Consider the following 20,829-nt stretch of genomic DNA (forward strand, 5'->3'; position numbering starts at 1 on the left):
ATATCCAAGTCTTTTAAATCACTTTTGAGCCAACTTCAAATGTTTTTAACAGAATCTTTTACAACTTTAAAAATCCACTTTATATCTTCCTCCTTCTTTTATTTTATTTTCCTTATTCTTTGTTCTTCACACTTTCTCTAAAGATTTATTCCGGTGCCATCTTCCTCCCCTTCTTTTAAGTTAAACCGGAGTTAAAGATCATATACTTGCTGTTTCAATATTCTCCTGCTCAGCTCTGCCTGCGTCCAAGTAATCCAAAGTTCAATATTGGGAGCAGGGATGGTTGCAGCATCCTGTTCTGTTTCAAAGCCTTGAAACAGAGGAGTCCCCGAGTCCAGAGCTAATTCAGGCTCCGAGGGAGCTCTCACCCTTCGACCCCCAGAGTGATAATTCAGGGGTCTAGGGGAGCTCTACCTCTACCTGAATGCTCATCCCCCCTCTTCTCCCGAGGGGGGGATTCCCAAACCGCGAAACAGCTGATTGTCGCTGTTTTCACAATTTAAACGGAGCAACGGGGCTGACGGTCAGAAATGACCGCCTTCGACGGAGCCTTGCCACCCGAAAGTCCAGCACGTCCATTCTTAAATAGCTATCTCATTCAGTCTAAAGATAGAGTAGATCAGGGGTCCCCAACCTGTGGATCGCAGCCCGGTAGTGGGCCGTGGGTTGCTGGCCACTGGGCCATGGGACAGGCTGGCCAGTGTGCGCACTTGTGTGCACACACATCCCACTTGCGCTAATGCCGTGGCCACAGGTCATGAAAACAAGACGCCACTGTGGCAACTTGGGATGCGAAAATGGGCCAACACTATACCTCAGTGTACAGAAATGGGATGCTGCTGTGTCTCGGGGCACAAAAACAGGCCAATCCTGCTCTTGGGGGTGCAGAAATGGTGCTAGTGAGTATCACGCAAGCGCTAACCCTGCCCTGTTTGTGTAACGTGTGCTTGTGGCCCCTGTGCGCACATGCATGCATGTGCATGTAAAATGCTTCCCCCTCCCTTTCCCTACACACACACACACACACACACACCCTTCTCCATAGCTGAGATGTTTGAGTACAAATAGGATTATTTTGATATTTTGATTAACAACAGAAATAGAATGTAAAGTTATCGAATTATTATTGCACTAAATTAAAATGCTGAGTTTCCCATGAGACCTTAAGATGATTTACTGCAGGGGTCCCCAATTCCCAGTCCATGGACTGGCAGTAGGCCACAGCATGCCAGAAACCGGTCCACACAAACAAGCAAAGGCCCAGCCACAGGATGTAGACAGTACATTGCTCAATAGTAGTAACTCTGAGAGGGATCTCGGAGTCTTAGTAGACAATCACTTCAATATGAGCCAGCAGTGTGCTGCAGCTGCCAAAAAAGCCAACACAGTACTAGGCTGCATTAACAGAGGGATAGAATCAAGATCAAGTGAAGTACTAATACCACTTTACCATGCTTTGGTAAGGCCACACCTGGAATACTGCATCCAGTTTTGGTCACTACGATGTAAAAAAGATGTCGAGACTCTAGAAAGGGTACAGAGAAAAGCAACAAAGATGATTAGGGGGCTGGAGGCTAAAACATATAAGGAACAGTTGCTGGAATTGGGTATGTGTAGTTTAATGAAGAGAAGGGTGAGGGGTGACATGATAGCAGTGTTCCAATATCTCAGGGGCTACCACAAAGAAGAGGGAGTCAAGCTATTCTCCAAAGCACCTGAAAGCAGGACAAGAAGCAACGGATGGAAACTAGTCAAGGAGAGAAGCAACCTAGAACTAAGGAGAAACTTCCTGACAGTTAGAACAATTAACCAGTGGAACAACCTGCCTCCAGAGGTGGTGAATGCTCCAACACTGGAGGTTTTTAAGAAGAGACTGGACAGCCATTTGCCTGAAATGGTATAAGGTTTCCTGCCTGAGCAGGGAGTTGGACTAGATGACCTCCAAGGTCCCTTCCAACTTTATTATTATTATTATTACATGAAACAACACCCCCCACCAGTCTGCGGAAAAAACTCCACGGAACCAGTCCCTGGTGCCCAAAAGGTTGGGGACCTCTGATTTACTGTGTATGAAAATTTGTAAGATAAGTAATGTTGAAGGAGATTGGTGGGAATCATGATCAAACAGAGATTGCAGTTGGAATGGAGACACTTGAAAGTAGTGATATCTTAACCACTATAATACACTAGCTTTCTTCACACAGATATAGCACCTATGTCTTGAGGCTAGATGTCAAGTTTATTTAAAGCAGAGATTTGAAAATAAATTTGATTCTAAAGAAAATTAGACCAAAAAACCAGCTAATTCAGTGGTGGTTGGAAGATCAAGAATATGGATAGGACAACATTTTTTTTCTTCTTGTTGTTTTTGTGATTGAGATTTATTCAGATTTCTTGAATAAACAATCAAGACCATGTCGGGGGTAAACAGATGTGTGCACACAAATACACATACCCCCACAACACACATAAAGCAAACTATGCTTATATTTAGCTCTTATAATTCAACTTTATTTTCTGCCCACAAATTCATTTTTACTGAAATGCTGATAAATTTCAATCTTCCTTAAAAACAAAATTATTTTATGTGATGACCATGTGTTGGGAATGGAAAAATTTCTATAAAGCACACAAGAGCCATGTTTTTTTCCCCTAGCAACTTTAAAACAAGGACAGTATGCAGTAAATACATTTGGTAGGGAAATTGAATCTTGTGGGCAATTCTATTCAGCCCCTTGCTTCGTTAAACGTAAGAACTCCTTTGAGTTGGGAAGATTTTGTATAGGAACAAAAATATAAAACTAGTTTGCAGTTTGTTTTCTTCTATAGTTTTTTTAATTTGTCCAGTGCAACTCTGTTTAACTTTTCATCAACCAAGGAATAAATCATTTATTTTTCAAAAGACATACATAGAAACCAGAAAAAGTGACAACTGGGTGAGGAAATAAAATGTTCAACTAAATCTCCTGTTCTTCTTTGAAGCTGGTTGATCTAGCAGTAAGCAGCAAAATGAGTTGTCGGTAGGCAGCAGAGTTCTTTGCATAAATACAACTTTTGCTTACTCCAAAGTGGATCACTAGTTTTAGTGAGATGTTTTGTTAATGACTGTTACAAACATACAATCTGGTTTAGTCTTTATGCAATCTTCAAGTAAAAAATAATTTATATTTCAAGAAAAAATAATACTAGAACTAATTCACATTTTCTTTATAAAAAATTTCTTCACAAAAAATTCAAAGAAATGCATAGTTTATTAGTAAATAGAAATTGACTGAAATATTTAAATAAAATAATAATAACTTTCAACTGTATTCCTCCCATCTCTCTATTGGCTACTTATGAGGTTCTAATATATATATATATATATATATATATATGTGTGTGTGTGTATATATATATATATATATATATATATATATATATATATATATATATATATATATATATATATGGATCTTTGGTTATTCGGGTTTTTCCCCGCGTAGAACTAAAGGTGTAGGGGCGACGTTTCGACGGAATCCCATCCGTCATCATCAGGCTGGTGGCTTCTGCTTCCTTCTTCTGGGAGAAGCATGTGGCTGTTTTCCTTCTCCCAGAAGAAGGAAGCAGAAGCCACCAGCCTGATGATGACGGATGGGATTCCGTCGAAACGTCGCCCCTACACCTTTAGTTCTACGCGGGGAAAAACCCGAAAAACCAAGGATCCACATACAGGCACCCGCGAAAACCTCAGAAAACATATATATATATATATATATATATATATATATATATATATATATATATATATATATATATATATATATATATATATATATATATATATATATATATATAAAATAAATAGATTTTTAGAAATGTTTACATTATAAGTTATGTTTCAGGTGAAAATCCTTGGTACTTCTGATAGTTACAAAATTGCACAAGGGCCAGTGCCAATAAGATTTCTATTATACTTGATGGATTCATATTGAGCAATAACAGACTACATCTATTTTCTCAATACATTACAATTTTTTCCAAACTGCAAAGTGCATTTTTATTTTTAGCAAATCCATCGTGATTTTCATTTGGTTAAACAAAAATTAATCTAACGTTAACAGTAGACAGGATTAACTGGACAGCTTTAATTAACCACAATATATAGTAGGACACAACACTATGAACAATACAAATCAGAGACCAGATTCTGAAAGTAAATTGAATTTATTCACACTTAATATGAATTCATTCATCCAGAATTTATCTGAAATCAGACTCTGAAACTGTAATTTGATTTCAGATTTTTGATTAAGAAAAATCCTTGTTAGCCATAATTATTGTTAATATAATAATAATTTATTGTGAGAAAATTTGCTAATATACTGATATCTTTGCAAGAACTCAAAATCTGGGAACAATTGAAAATGACTTCTTTTTAAATCCTCATATTAAAGAGACAGTTTATTTATGCCTATTCATTTCTCATTATAAGGTAGATGTAAATACAGAAAAAGATCAGCATTTTTCCTAAAATGGTTGCAAGTCTAATTAAATTGGAAGTTTTTCAAAATTAAGATTTAAGCAACTTGAAAATATTGCAGTGGTGTGAATTTAAAACACTTAAGTAAAAGTTAATGTGTTATTTATCTCTAGAATGCTTACAATTATAAATACGTTTGAAGAAATTCACATTGCAATTATCTTTCTCGATATCTACTCAGATATTTACTGACTGGCAAATATTTATTATAAATATTTGAGTATTTAAAAATGGTTACATCCAGATAATGTAACATAGGGTAAAAATTTCATCTTATACGTTCTTAGAACTGATCAAAATATTTTATATCTTGCCTCTGTCTTATGCACTGCAGATATTTTTCTCTTAGGTAAATATGAAAGGCATTATTTTAAGGGGCAAAAGAACCATCAACATCAAAAGACTGATTTTCAAGAAAATGCTTGTCCTAAAGCAGCCTACTATGTACTTATAAGTTGCTTTTTACATTTAATTGAGAAAACTCTTATAACACTTTTTTTATAACAAATTTGCATTGATGAATCTTATAACATTTGCTTTTGGTCAAGTATATCATTGTTTGCTGAATTGAATTTGACAGTAGAAATTAAAAAAGAAATTCTTCTATCCAGGAATATTGCACTTTGGAAGGTTTTTATCCCCAGCGGCATGCTACTTCTGAGGTAACTTTAAATGTGAAACATAAAAGACCATGAATAGAAAGGGAGTCTAGACTGCATTGGTAATTATCCTTTTTAATATTAATATAGGAATATCTTCACCCTACTTCTATCTAGCACATCTGAGAATAATTTACCACTGAAAAATAATATTGATCTAAGATAAATTGCTTTACTCAGATATCTTTTGTGTGTTTTAGTTTAGCTACTTTGTATTTTTTTTGTAGCCTTTCCAATGCATGCACAATTTGCTTATGTCCCTCTGTTTTTTAGATTGTATTGGGCATTATTTAAGCCATTGCCCAGTTCATGTAGTGCTTAGAGGAGCCTATCAGCATTTGCAGTCTTTAGACTATCAATGAGATCTGTAGTGATGTTATATCCACTCATTACAGTTAAGTAGTTCTTGTGCTGGACCTGTACATTGACGTTATGTAATATTTTATAATTGCTATTGAGATCTATGTTTGGATGTGCTTGTGTGTAATGCGTATTTTATTATACTTCAACATTGAGTGTAAGTTTGTACCATAGTCTGTATTTTTCATATCAGTCAAGCTTTTCTGAATGGATACCTATTAACCTGTGTATGCTTTGGAATCTTGGCTGTGTATCTATTTTTTATGTTTGTGGTAAATAAAGTGTCACAGTTTGTTCAAGTATACCCATTTATCAGAGAAGAGAAATAATTGTTCAGTATTGAACAATTCACTTAAGTTTCATTGCTTTTATAGACTTAAGAACAATTAGGCTTCTTTTGGGTTGCTACCATATATTCAGATAAGCAGTCATAATATTGTATTATAGATCCAGAGTGACATTCCATATATTAGTGAATTTCTAGAATCTGCCTAAACTATTGGAGGAATATTTTGCATCATAAGTGTCATGGTAATTTTAATCAAATTTTTATCACTGACAACAATGGATTGGAATTCTGCACCACCCTATTGTAAGTGATATGGCTTTTGCATTTCAAAAGTGCAGCGTAGCAGATGTTGTATGTTAACATTGTCTCAAATTCCTAAATTCACTGTCTGTGTTTTGCAATATATATCACCTTGATAATCAAAGTGAAAATTTTAACAATTATTCTTCTTTTCTGCTTCTACTTTTAATTTATTTTGTTAACTACATATTCAGGTTGAAATAAATTTAAAGCGTTATCCAACTCCATATCCAGAAGATTTAAAGAACATGGTGAAATCTGTTCAAAATTTAGTGGGCAAGTCTACCCATGGAGTGAGGCCTGAGAATTCGGCACCATCTGCCAGTGCAGAACAAGTTGTGAAAGACAAATTTGAGCACAAGTGGCCCATGGCAACAAAAGAGCTGTCAGTGGAGGTAACAAAGAATAAATACCAGTGCTCTTTAAAGTAATGATTTTAAGATTGAAGCAGTATCTGTCTGTCTGTCTATCTCTATTGTTATGACTCTTCAGTAGTTATTAGTAATTATTATACCGATTTAGAGATCTGGAGAATTTCTAGGTCCAGAGTAGATGCTCAACAGAAAAGCGGGGTTTCTCAAGAGAAAGATAGATATAGAATGTAGGGTGCTTTCTAAGGGTTTTAAGAAATATACAAGACTCCTTGACTGCTGAATGAGAGAAGCATAATCATTAATTTTAGGATGAAGTGCTGTGTCAGCAATTTTGCACATACATTAGAAACCAATTGCACAGGTAGATAACTTTCTGCACACAAGTCTTTTTTTAAAGCATTTTATTAATATTAACTAAATAAAATCATTGTTAAACCATGACTTCATATAACAAAAAAGAATGTTAGTAAACAAGAACCTTGGTAGTATAACATGAAAATAATACCAGTGTAGCTTAACCGTCATCTAGAATGGCAATCAATTGCAGGGAGGAATCAATTGATGAAAATTAAAGGAATAGTAAAAATTACCATGTTTCCTGCTTGTCCTGCAATCTGGCCATTAAAGCAAATTACACAGTTCTAAATGCTTTAGTCAAGACAGGTTATAAAATTCTTCAATGTCATGTACCGAGTAGAGCAGAAGTAAATTGAGAGAAAAGCAACAGCAAGAAATTGGAAGTAATCAAGTTTGACTTTAAATACCTTAGGCAAACATATGCTGCAGCAGAAGAAAACTAATCTAAAATGCCAAGCTAATTGGGAAGCCCAGAAGCATAGTCAAACAACATACTAAAGTCTAAGAGGAACATTATAACTACAGTAAAAGCAAGCAATACTCCCAGTGTAAAAAACATTTCCTCATGTAGGAGAAGGTTAAAATAGTTCACCCTGCGCCCATTTTTTTTTAGCATACAGCTGAGCCTCATCAATCTTCTTGTAGCAGCTCATCTATTTTCCTGCCAAAACTTACAGCCTTCTAAGCCAGTTTAGCACTTCCGTGCAGGGTGGTCTCCTGAACATGTACTCAGTATCTTTCAAATCAGGACCTGGGTCACTTGGTCTTGGCTTGTCCCTGAGGTGGAAGGCTCTGGCAAGATGGATTGAGTTCCACAGGCTATTCAGGTCTATTCTGCAGCGTGGAATTACTGAGACTAGGCAACAGGCTCTCAGTAATTCCAAGCTGTCTAATTATGTGTATTAGACATAATGTGCCGGGGGCACACCATCATGAGTTTGCTAGTCATGCTTCTTGATTTTTAATATGTAGGTTAATGTTTTGGATAATTTTAACACTGAATTCTGCCAGATAATATTTGCTTCTGTCTTCCAAGTGAATGTACTTAGTGTTCATAGCTCTCATAAAAGTATAAAGTCCACTGAAAATTTCCTCTTTGTTGGTGCCTTTATGATATTCAATTCACCAATATTATTTCAATTGACAGGATTCTTTTGTACACCCAGTGAATGACATGAGGATAGGAGAACTTCGCCCCTCAATGGCTGATGTACCATTATATCAACCAAAACTTGTTCTTTTAGGAAAGGAAAAAAAAGGTACTGGATTTTTCTGAACTCCCGTGTCATAACTGGAGATAATGGATGAAGAATGATGCAGAACTGTTATTGTTCTTTATGCAGAAATGCTTTGTGGTAAATGCTTTTAAGTGTATGATTGTAAAGCATCAGACTGACCCTGACTCCTGAATACAGTATCATAGTTGCTTACTCACCAAACTATATGTAAGTAATTTTATAATACAGAGGTCATAGATTATTATGAGCTTTTAATCATATTGAAGTTGTAGCTGTGAATATATTATATTTTAATATATCTTGATAATAGCTACAGTACTTTCTTTGACTGAAGAAAGACAATTGATCCATCTTCAACCAAAATTAACCTTTGCAGTTTGCTTAAGCTCATGGATAGTGTGGAATGCTGCAAAGGCATCCTTCAATAGCAAAACAAAAAAATTCAACTCTTCCTTCCTATCAGTATAATTAATATATTTTAATCAAAGAAAAATAGCTATTTTAACAGACATAGGTATACGTGTGGTAAGCAAAGTGCAAAAGTATAATAATAAAGCAATGCAGCTGTGTAAGGCAATCTGCATTAATGATTGCCATCATCTCTCCAAGTGTCCCATGTGACTGAAGATGAAAAACCAAACAGAAAATAATGCTGATTAGCTGCATTTGTCTTTCATGTGGAGCCGAAGCAGATAATGTGGCTAAACAAGAGAGAAAAGTATTGTAAATCACTTTTCTGGGTTTAATTATAGCATATCTTTTGTATATATGTTCCTAAAAATTCTCCCTTGAATTTTTAATTTCATATTAACAAGTTACTTTGTGTTTTCCAGAATCAACTGATGAGTCTGAAGCTGATAAAGTTCACTGCAGGAATAACAGTGTTTCTTCAGGCACTTACTCAGACTATTCCCCATCACAAGCTTCTTCTGGGTCTTCTAATGCTCATGTTAATAGAGGATCTTTGCAGACTACAGCTAAAGATGCAGTGAATAATTCATTGTGGGGTAACAGGTGTGTTTATTTGATAGAAGTCAAGTTGACTATAGGAATATATAGTTCATTTAACCAAAAAGCTTAAATAAACGGAAATAAAGAGAATTCAGAAAATCCTACATATTTTTTAAAATTGAAAGTACTCTCTAGAAGCATGGGCTTGTGTACTTCATTATAATTTCAGTCAAGTTCAGAGAATAGCGATCAAAACCTGATTCTTGTCTTTGATTCTTGACTTTTCTGAGAATCTCCTATCAAGAATTCAGAATTTTTTATGTTTCATGAATGAATCAAAAATAAAAGCTTCTTATACCTTTCACAAATTCCCAAGGGTCTATTTCTACTGAAAATACTAATTAAAGGTCATGGAAGGTTATGTAATATTTATGTGTCATCTAGTTTTTCTCAATCAATATACACATGTTTAAATTAACTACTGGGCAATTTTATTCCTTCAGGGATATAGCCAATTACATTTTGAAAGAGGCTTTGACACTGATGGTAAGCTCAGTGCTATGCATTATGTGATATAAACCTATTCCTGAATTTATTACAAAGAAGGGAGGAAGTTGTTTTTGCTGTTCTATTGCTTTTCTCTCTTCCTCCCTCCCTCACCCTCCCATTTCTCCTTCATTCCAGTTCTTCTATTTGGATGGGAAACAATTCATTCCAAGGTGGACTTAGTTGATAACAAAGGAAGAGCTAAGCACATCGATATAGCTTAGAAGCGCTTCATTGACCTCATTGTTTAGAAAATTTGTCTTTTCTGCTTGTATAATATTTTGTCTATTGCAGAATTTAAAACAAATCAAGTTTGGCATTAACAGATCACCAAAGTCCCCAACCAATTTTTGTATTCCACTCCAACCTAGATTAACATTCCATTCAGTAATAGATTGGTTAAACTATGTATGCAGTAATGATCAGGTATTTGTTAACATTTTAATCTGCTGTAATTGTTTTCTGACACAGCTTTTTTAAATATTTGTTTCTTGCAGGCTTGTCCAATCTTTCCCACAACCCCTTGAGACCAAGCCATTACTCAGTCAGCGGGAATCTGCTCCAGCAGGAAATTTACAGCAACATAATGATAGGCATCCAATGAGTGATGCCTTTGCTGACAGTTGGAATGACAGCTCTCACTATGATAACACAGGATTTGTGGCAGAGGAGAACACAGTGGAGAATCCTAGCACTAATCCTCTCTTAAGCTCCAAATCAAGAAGCACATCTGCTCATGGACGCAGGCCTTTAATTAGACAAGATAGGATAGTTGGTATTCCCCTAGAACTTGAACAACCCACTATCCGAAATACCCCTGAATCAGAAGTGCCTCCATCAAACCCTTGGCAGAACTGGACAAGAACACCTAGCCCCTTTGAAGATAGGACAGCTTTTCCTTCTAAGCTGGAGAGCACCCCTACTACCAGCCCTTTACCTGAAAGGAAAGACCTTGTTAAAGACTCTCCTGAAATATCTAGTACTTTTTCTCCAGGTACACCATGGGAATATCACGATTCCAGTACTAACAGAAGTCTCAGCAATGTATTTTCACACATTCACTGTCGCCCAGAGCTTTCCAAAAACATTATTTCCATCAGCAAAAGTACAGAGAGGCTTTCTCCAATGATGAGAGATTTGAAAACAAGCCGGTTTAAGAAATCACAAAGTATAGATGAGATAGATATTGGTGCATATAAAGTTTATAACATACCACTAGAGAACTATGCAGCTACTACTGATAACGCAGGGATACACGACAGACCAGATAAAATGTTGGGGCCAGAACATGGAATGTCTAGTATGTCCCGTAGCCAGTCTGTGCCAATGCTTGATGATGAACTGCTGACTTATGGAAGTGTGAAGGTCCAACAACAGCAAAAACCCTCTGTGACTAAAAAAGTATACCAGTTTGACCAAAGTTTTAATCCTCAAGGATCAGTAGAAGTGAAAGCTGAAAAGAGACTACCGCCCTCTTTCCAACATACTCCAGAATACATTCCCCAGCAGACAAAAAATGTCTCTAAGGATTTGGTTAGTCCCAGAGCCTACCGAGGATATGCACCCATGGAACACATGTTTTCCTTCTCACAGCCTTCTGTTAATGAAGAGACTGTCAATACTCAGTTGTCAAGTCAGGGATCAAGGGCTGGATTTTTAAGGAGAGCAGATTCATTGGCCAGCTCCACTGACATGTCAATGTATAGAAGAGTCAGTGAGCCTCATGAAATGCCTCAAGGTGATAGGTATAACAGACATCAGTATAGAGGAGCTATGGAACGCCAGAGCAGCATTTCAGTGTCTGAATCCCAGTTTCTCAAAAGAAATGGCAGATATGAAGATGAACACCCTTCATATCAAGAAGTGAAAAGCCAGTCTGGAAGCTTCCCTGTTAAAAACTTAACGCAAAGGAGGCCTTTGTCTGCAAGGAGCTACAGTACAGAGAGTTATGGTACCTCCCAAACCAGGCCAGTTTCAGCTAGGCCGACAATGGCAGCTCTGTTGGAAAAAATACCCTCTGACTATAACTTGAGTAACTATGGTGAGAAGCCGTCAGATAACCCTGATTTAAAGACAAGGCCTACCCCTGGGAAGGGCAATGAGAGCTGTGGTAAAATGCCTGCTGATTGGAGACAACAGCTACTTAGACATATAGAAGCTAGAAGGTTAGACAGGGTATGTCTGGCATTTCTTTGTAATTCACGCCTTGAATTTTTATATTGAAATTTTCTGTTTGCAGTGATCAATATGCTATTTGTTAATATTATAAGCATATCTCTGTTAAGATAGACAAATGTGTATATGTTTCAGGAATTCTTGAAGTAAGAATTAAAAAAGCATGTATTTTTTTTTTAAAAAATATTTCAAATAACGCTAGCTTCAGTGATGAATTACTGTATTTTTTTAAGTTAAACTTTTTATCAAGACACTACTAAACTCAGGCTGTTTTTATATTCTACTTTTTCACATTATAAAGAGAAATGACAGGATAAGTTTCAAACAAAAATGATGTGTATCTATGGCCAGAAAGACTTTCACTGAATAGGCACAATCCACAATTCTGAAAAGACATCCAGAGAAATCCAGTAGAATCACTGAGTTTTTTCTCTGTTTATGAATAAGCCGCTCTTTTGTTGCACAATGATAAATGTGTCATTCAGTCATGGCACATTAATTTGTTGATTTCCCTACCCACGATAGAAGATCAATTAAAGGAATTAATTACATGTCGACGCTCTGATACCTAAGCCTTAAACCAATGTATTTGGAAGTAAATTAACTGATTTAAGTTTAATTTACAGTCTATATAGGTATATTTAGGAATTTTACCTAAGTAAAAAAAAAGCAACCTCAGAGTAGGCTACCTCTCAGTTACATTCCGAATGTACATAAAAAATATGTTCTTGAGTAACAAATATTGTTTGGTAAATGTACAGATTAAATCAATGGAAGTTGGTGTTTTTTGCAGTAGGTAGACATAATTACAATTCAGTTTATTATTTGGAGCCTTAATTAGGATGTTAGTGTTTACTCTTTGAATAAAATGCTTTACGGTAACTGAAATAGCAATAAATAATTTAGAAGCCCCGTATGCAGAGAAAGGAGTAGTGCATCACATATGTTTTTAGAATTTTCTGTGACTCTATTTTTCACAACTAATTCAGTCTGAACTTGGAAATTTTAGCACAACACTGTTGCAGGGAAAATTTCTCTATATCTTTCCTTTACTGCTATTTTCATTGTGAAAGGAATTACCGGTAATTATTCCCAGGCCTATGAATTCCATGCAAAATGCAGCTACTTATAACTCTTTATCCACTGAGAGTAAAAGCAATAGAGATAAGCAGTTTTCAGTAGCATAACGGTTTGAAAGGATTAAAAAATACCATTTCCACCTGAAATTATAACTTTATAATCTTGTATAAGAAAAGGGAGCATCTTGGGATGTTCTTTGAAAATTACACTGAACCACACTGAAAGAATTGCAGAACTGTTTTTTTGTTTTTGTCTTAAACTGTATTTTGTAGTTAAAGTGTTAAAATATTTAAATGTTTAAAAGATGAGATAACTAAAGTAAATGTCTACATATATTACTTTTGACTTGTTGAAAGACCTATCTCTTTCATAGACTTTCCCCCAAAACATTTTCATCAGCCAGCCTTTTAAAGCCCTGCAATTTTCTTATTTATTTTATCTACTGTATACTGTTTTTTCTTCATCCAGGCCAGAGGTCCCCAACCTTTTGGGTACCAGTGACCAGTTCCATGGAGAGAGGTTTTTCCATGAACCAGAGGGTGCATGGTTTTGTGTGCTGCCTGTATCCCACAGATGGGGCTTTGCTTGTTTGAGTGGACCAGTTGCTGGCATGCCGCAGACCAGTACTGGTCCACGGACCAGGGGTTGGGGACCCCTGATCTAGATTATAGGTTAAATATGAAGTTCATCTCTGTAGATTTTTGTAAAAGAAGTGCAAAATTGAGATAAGCAAATATGCTAGCAAAAAATATTTCAATTATTTTGGAAAATATGAACCATGCAGTAGTCTATATGATTCATATTTTCCTTATGTTCAAATTTTCTGTCACTTTTTTGTCTGTTCAATTGTGTCTGATTTTCGGAGGCTGCCTGGACAAGTTCCAGAGGTTTTCTTGGCAAGGATTTTCCAGAACTGCCATTGCCTTCTTGTAGGGCTGAGAAAAAGTGATTGGACTAAGACTACCCTACTGACTTTGTAACTAAGGTAAAATTAGAACTCACAGGCTCCCAGTTACTAGCCTTATGACTTAACCACTATATCAAATTGGGTCTCACCATAAAATTACTGTTACCCTAACTACTAAATATATTTCAGAGTCCATTGCTGCATTTTGCTTGTGTAAATATGCAAAATGAAAAAGAATGTATGTCTGAAAGTAGTTCACCATTTAGCTTTAGCTTTAGTAAGGACTAAATTAACCATTTGGTTATAACAACTATAGTTAGTTTTCTGTATATGTGGAGAGCAACTGCCACACGGAGCTTATTTTTAGCTGATCTAGTTTTCATGGACACAAGAAATATGCATTGTTGATATGTACAGTCCTAGGAAAGCAGGATTATACTGTTTTTCATTGTAATTTCAGTGCTAAATCATCAGGAAATGAAAACTTGAAACCTGCATGGGGTTAATCTAGTTGAAAGTGTTTAGGAACTTATGTTTAATCAAAGTGGTTTGACGCCATTATTGTTGGAACAGCCATATTGGAGAGAAGTTTAGAAAATAAAGTACTAATATCTTTACAGTGATGAAAAGTTTGGAAGTAGAAGTTTACAAAATCCAAACTGCCTCCCTTCACCTTCACTTTTCCATTTAGGATTATAAATGCATATTTCTACAACACACAATTGGAACTTTTGCAGGAAAATTTTTTGAATGTGAGTAAATAGGAGCAGAGAAGTGGAAAGTAGTAGAATTGATAAGTTCATAAACAGTCACATGCCATAGTCACCTCTTACTAGGATTACTATCGTGTGTTCTATATGGGGCTCTCCTTGAAAAGCTACAGCTTGTACAAAATTCAGCAGCCCAAACAAGGATGGACATCCTAATGTATTTGGCAGACTCCATTGTTTTGGGAGCTGTGTGGGCTACCATTTAGTTTCCAGGTGCAGTACAAGGGTTTGTCACCTTTAGGACCTTAGATGACTTCAGATCAAATTATTTAAGGAATCACCTTCTGTTATAATTGAACTGAATAGTTAAGTCCTGCCAGGCCCCATCTAATATGAGACTTATCTGATGGGACTTCAGAAGTGGGCATCTTTAATTACTGCTCCCATTATTTTGGAATTCCCTCCTATGGAGTTCCTTTTTGTGCTGAGTTCCTTGGACCTGATTACTCCATATAGCACAGAAGAAAGATACACTGTGAGTGAAGGTTGGAATTTTGCAGGCACATCATTTTGAATAGTTGCTGCTTATCATTTGGAGGGCAATTTTGTCCATATTATAGATTGTTTTATTTTTTAAGGAATTGCCTTTTATGAAGTGAAGTGGGCCTTAGAAAAGCTGAGCAACAACAAAGCTAGTGGAGGTGACAGTATTCCAGCTGAGCTATTCAAAATCTTAAAAGACGATGCAGTAAAAGTGCTACAGTCAATTTGCCAGCAAATTTGGAAAACTCAACAGTGGCCACAGGATTGGAAAAGATCAGTTTACATTCCAATTCCAAAGAAAGGCAGTGCCAAAGAATGTTCAAACTATCGCACCATTGCACTCATTTCTCATGCTAGTAAAGTTATGCTTAAAATCCTACAAGCTAGACTCCAGCAGTATGTGGATCGAGAACTACCAGAAGTACAGGCAGGATTTCGAAGAGGCAGAGGAACTAGAGATCAAATAGCCAACATACGCTGGATCATGGAGAAAGCTAGAGAGTTCCAGAAAAACATCTACTTCTGCTTCATTGACTATGCTAAAGCCTTTGATTGTGTGGATCATAACAAACTGTGGCAAGTTCTTAAAGAGATGGGAGTACCAGAACATCTTATTTGTCTCTTGAGAAACCTATATGCGGGCCAAGAAGCAACAGTGAGAACTGGACACGGAACCACTGATTGGTTCCAAATTGGGAAAGGTGTCCGGCAAGGCTGTATACTGTCGCCTTGCCTATTTAACTTATATGCAGAGCACATCATGAGAAAGGCAGGGCTAGAGGAGTCAAAAGTTGGAATTAAGATTGCTGGAAGAAATATCAACAACCTAAGATATGCAGATGATACCACTCTAATGGCAGAAAGTGAAGAGGAACTGAAGAGTCTCTTGTTGCGAGTGAAGAAGGAGAGTGCAAAAGTTGGGTTGAAACTAAACATTAAGAAAACCAAGATCATGGCATCCGGCCCTCTCAATTCCTGGCAAATAGATGGGGAAGAAATGGAGGTAGTGACAGATTTTATTTTCCTGGGCTCCAAGATCACTGCAGATGGGGACTGTAGTCAAGAAATTAAAAGACGCTTGCTCCTCGGGAGGAAAGCCATGGCAAATCTAGACAGCACACTAAAAAGCAGAGACATCATCCTGTCAACAAAAGTGCGTATAGTCAAGGCTATGGTCTTCCCAGTTGCAATGTATGGCAGTGAAAGTTGGACCATAAGAAAGGCTGAGCGCAAAAGAATCGAGGCCTTTGAACTCTGGTGCTGGAGAAGACTCCTGCGAGTCCCTTGGAATGCAAGGCGATCAAACCGGTCAGTCCTAGAGGAGATCAACCCTGACTGCTCTTTAGAAGGCCAGATCCTGAAGCTAAAACTCAAATACTTTGGCCACCTAATGAGGAGGAAGGACTCACTGGAGAAGAGCCTAATGCTGGGAAAGATTGGGGGCAAGAGAAGAAGGGGACGACAGAGAATGAGGTGGCTGGATGGAGTCACTGAAGCAGTAGGCGTGAGCTTAAATGGACTCCAGAAGATGGTAGAGGACAGGAAAGCCTGGAGGAACATTGTCCATAGGGTCGCAATGGGTCGGACACGACTTCGCAACTAACAACAACAACAACAACTTTTATTTTATGCTGATCTTGTTAGCCTTCCCCCCATTAATGAATGCAGCAGTGGGAGACTTGTCAACCCTTCAGAATAGACCAGACTAAGAAACCAAAGCCATGCATACTAATTTATTTATTTGTATGCTGCCTTCATTATTTTTATAAATAGCTCAAGATGGCGAACATATCCAGCATATCTTCCTCCTCCCATTTTCCCCACAACAAAAACTCTGTGAAGTAGGTTGGGCTGAAAGAAAGTGACTGGGCCAAAATCACTCAGCTGGCTTTCATGGCTAAGACGGGACTTGAATTCCTTTTATTATAAGATTATAGAAATAGAATCTTGCAAGTCTGGATGCACTTCCCCTCTCTCACTCTCCTTTTATCTTATGAGCACCTTGTCTGAGACCTTTGTTCAGGTTACAGTTCTTCCCTGGACTCAAAATTTCGTTTATCTGACCGTTGTCTTAGTTGCATCTCTTCTTCTATCCTCATAGTTATTCCTTCTATTCATTACATCAACAAAGAATTAAAATTATGTAAATGGCTAACTATTGCAGTATTGATCACCATTCATATTTTTATGGACGTGGAACTGTATCCTTTGATAGAACAGCTTCCCTCTGAGATGAGAAGCACCATATGTACAGTATGTATGTATTTATTAATTGGATTTTTATCCCACCTTTATTACTTTAAAAGTAACTCAAAGCAGCAAGCATACCTAGTACACCTTCCTCCTCCTATTTTCTCCACAACAATAACCATGTTAGGTTGGTTAGGCTGAGAAAGAGTAACTGGCCTGAAATCACCCAGCTAGCTTTCATGCGTAAAGCAGGACTATTACACCAAGCTGGCTGTCATATGCCACCTCATCATAAAAAAGCTTTAGATAATGGTGCTATGATTTAAATTATATTTTCATCACATTTATTTTCCACATTGTCTGCCTGAAGTCTCTTAGTCCTTTTTTATTTTTTAAGAAACTGATGTGCTTAACTAAATGACTAAAAGTTTAACCCATAGTTTCTGACTGCCAGTGTGAATCAGTTAAATAAAAGTTATTTTCTTAAGCTCAAATTAATTGATCTCACATGGGAAGAGATTAATACTGGAAAAAATCATAGTTCAAAGTAGATTCTAAAAAAATATATATGCTGCAGTGAATCATCATTCTGAACAATAAAGTTCATTTTCTAATCTAATCCCTGGAAAAAGTGCATTAGTTTAGAAGACAAAGGGAGCTCAGAAAGCAGAAAGAAAACAAATATCTCATTTCTCGATGTTTGTTTTTTGTTCTGCTACATGATGTTAAAAGGCTCAGGTCTGAGATTGACTGTCGATCCTAAATCTGAATGCTAGGGAAAAGAAAAGCAAGAAGAATTGGCTATAGCAAGCTGTGAACATTATTCTTTGGTTAGTTTGTTTTCTTTTTCTTTTAATGCATACATGAATGAATATAATTTGGCATTTGTGTTTCTTTTAAAAAGAAGAGATATTGCTATATAAGTATGACATTAGAGAGAAGGCTTTTAGCAGCGCTTGTAACTTTCTATGTGATGCTGTCATCAGCATGTCTAGAGGTTGGCGGTTAAGGGGAGGAATGGAACGAATCTTGACAAGACCAAGGAATTCTGGATATTTGCAACAGTGGCCTTTCCCCCAGTTCTATCTTTAGCCTTACATGGGGTTGCACTTCTCACCTGGAGATTTGCAGCTCTTGGTCAAAGAGTAGGTGGCAGCTGTAGCCAAGAGGGCCTTGACACACATTCATGTTGTGCATCTGTTGCGCTCTTTCCTGGATTGGGAGACCCTTTGGATACAGGTTTTCCTCACAGCCATTCATTCAGTGACCATTCAAATTTTACAACACCACTGGAAAAAAAAGTGACTTATGATCAGTTTTCACACTTAACAACCATTGCAGCATCTCCATGGTCACCTGGTCAAAATTCAGGCACTTAGCAACTGACATGTATCTGTGAAAATTGCATTGTCTTGGAGTCCCGTGATCACCATTTGTAACCTTCCCAGCTGGCTTCCAAGAAGCAAAGTCAGTCTAGGAACCCAGATTTGCTAACAACTATATGATTTACTAAACAACTGCAGTGTTGTTAGATAACACTAGCATATGATTGTGTTTTAGCTGTCTAGGCAAGAATTCTCTTATGTGTCAGCATTTCTGCCTTTCAATATTTAGTACAGGTAGTCCTTGACTTATGACAGGTCACTTAGCAACTGTTTGAAGTTACGACGGACCACATTAGGAGTACCTGCAACCCAGGTTCAAAGTTACTACAGTTTATTTATTTATTTATTTATTTAATTTCTATGCTGCCCTTCTCCTGAAGGACTCAGGGCGGTGTACAGGGCAATAAAATGCAATAAAAATACAATATACAAAAGTTAAGATAAGAATTAAATAGAATAGCCCAATTGCAGTAAAAGTTAATTAAAATTACAATTAAAATACCCCAAGCCCATCAGACCAGGCCGGCTTGTTCAAATAGGTGAGTTTTCAGGTCATGGCGGAAGGAGCAAAGGTCAGGAGCCATCAGGAGCTCAACTGGTAAATGGTTCCAAAGGTCTGGCACGCCCACAGAGAATGCTCTCCCCCTGGGGGCCGCCAGCCGACACTCTCTGACCGACGGCACCCTGAGGAGGCCCTCTCTGTGGGAGCGCACTGGACGAAGGGAAGTTGACGCCGGCAGCAGGTGCTCCCGTAAGTAGGGCGTTTGGCAACTGACCCTCATTTATGGCTGTTTGCAGCATCCTAAGGTCTCACAACTGCATTTTACAACAGTTGTGCTGAAAACCAGCATTTCCAGTTTTCGGCAAAACTGGCCATAGTGAATCATTGGTTTGCTTAATGATGACAGTGTTCACTTAACGACCTCAGTGTTTGCTTAAGGACTGCAGCAGTCACTTAATGACTGTAGTAGTCACTTAACAACACTGCAAAAAAGGTTGCAAAAATAGGTTGGCAATGTGGGTGGCCTAATTTACAACCAGCTCGACTTATGACTGCGATGAGTTCCATTATCATCATAATTCGAGGATTCCCTGTATAGGAATATACTAAACCAGTGTAGTCAATTTGGAGAACTTAATGGGAATGAGGTAAGTCAGGTTCTCTATGCTTTTTCTAAATTAGATTCTAGATAGTATACAATGCATAATCATTTGCCAGTATGTATTCATGATAATTGACCCATAAATTATATACTATATGTTCCAATATACAGCAGTATGTTGAGTAAAATCAATTTTAAGATGTCTTGTGTTCTGTGTGAAATTCACCTGTTGGGATTACTGATGTTTAGCAACTAATATGTCATTTGTGAAAGATTCAGATATCCAGCCACATCATGTTTTGGTGTGGTTAAGTTTATTCACAAACAAGTATTATTTTATTTGAGTTTTTAAACATTTTTCTTCCCCTAAATTTGGTGGTTCAAAATCTTTTTTCTTTCCCAAAGTGCTCTGGACTTTCTGTATTTTTCCCCAGTTTATTTAGTTTCTGACATGATAGTTGATATTTTATTCTAAAGAGGTAAATACAGCATCTTAGTGTGTCCTTCCCCACAAAGTTCACTTGGTTTTGTATATTAACCATGATTTAGAGGCCATTTAAGAGGTATGAAGTTTGCTTTTTTCTGTCAGTGTCTTTTTATGGTATTGTAACCATTTTATGTACAACTAGCACTCTCTGTGCTTCTGTCTCACAGTGCATGCATAAATAGGCTCCTTATTTCTTGGTATTGTTTGTTTGCTTTAATTGAGACTGTGAAAATCATATATGTGCAGTATTTTTTCTGAATAAGCATGTGTGTTCATATCTCGTCACGTGATTGTTATTTCCTCTACTCAGACCGCTGCTTATAAACACAACACTGTTAACCTTGGCATGCTGCGCTCTGGAGGTTTGTCAGCAATGCATGCGGGCAGAAGCATGACATTAAACTTGCAGACTAAATCTAAATTTGAAAACCAAATGCATCAAGAGCTACCTCTACCGAAAGTAAGTATGAGATAGCTTGCATACATCAAAGTCACATAATAAATACTCTTCCATACCCCTATTCCTCTTTAGCTCATTTCTATTATTCATGCTTGTGTCCCAAAAGCGATCCAAAAAGTGAAGTTAAACCTAAATGTGACTTCTCTGCTTCTCCAAGTAATTTGGCTCACCACATCTCAGTCATGTTGCTTTC

General features: G+C 37.1%; 1 protein-coding gene across 4 annotated transcripts in view; it reads left to right on the forward strand.

Annotated features, from left to right (window-relative positions):
• The window catches only part of LRRC7 (leucine rich repeat containing 7), a gene marked incomplete at both ends in the record, with an annotated part of 136,988 nt that overhangs the window by 90,159 nt on the left and 26,000 nt on the right, over window positions 1-20,829 (forward strand). Inside the window, 6 exons of one of the 4 annotated variants that reach the window (XM_083361113.1) lie at window positions 5,134-5,184; window positions 6,325-6,525; window positions 8,009-8,120; window positions 8,933-9,113; window positions 10,094-11,771; window positions 20,487-20,636. In XM_083361113.1, the coding sequence (XP_083217239.1) occupies window positions 5,134-5,184; window positions 6,325-6,525; window positions 8,009-8,120; window positions 8,933-9,113; window positions 10,094-11,771; window positions 20,487-20,636 (2,373 nt within the window). The remainder of the gene's footprint in view (window positions 1-5,133; window positions 5,185-6,324; window positions 6,526-8,008; window positions 8,121-8,932; window positions 9,114-10,093; window positions 11,772-20,486; window positions 20,637-20,829) is intronic. The other 3 variants (XM_083361115.1, XM_083361114.1, XM_083361116.1) reach the window with 3 other exon arrangements.

This window comes from Vipera ursinii, assembly GCF_947247035.1.
Source record: "Vipera ursinii genome assembly, chromosome: 3".
NCBI classification, from domain to species: domain Eukaryota; kingdom Metazoa; phylum Chordata; class Lepidosauria; order Squamata; family Viperidae; genus Vipera; species Vipera ursinii.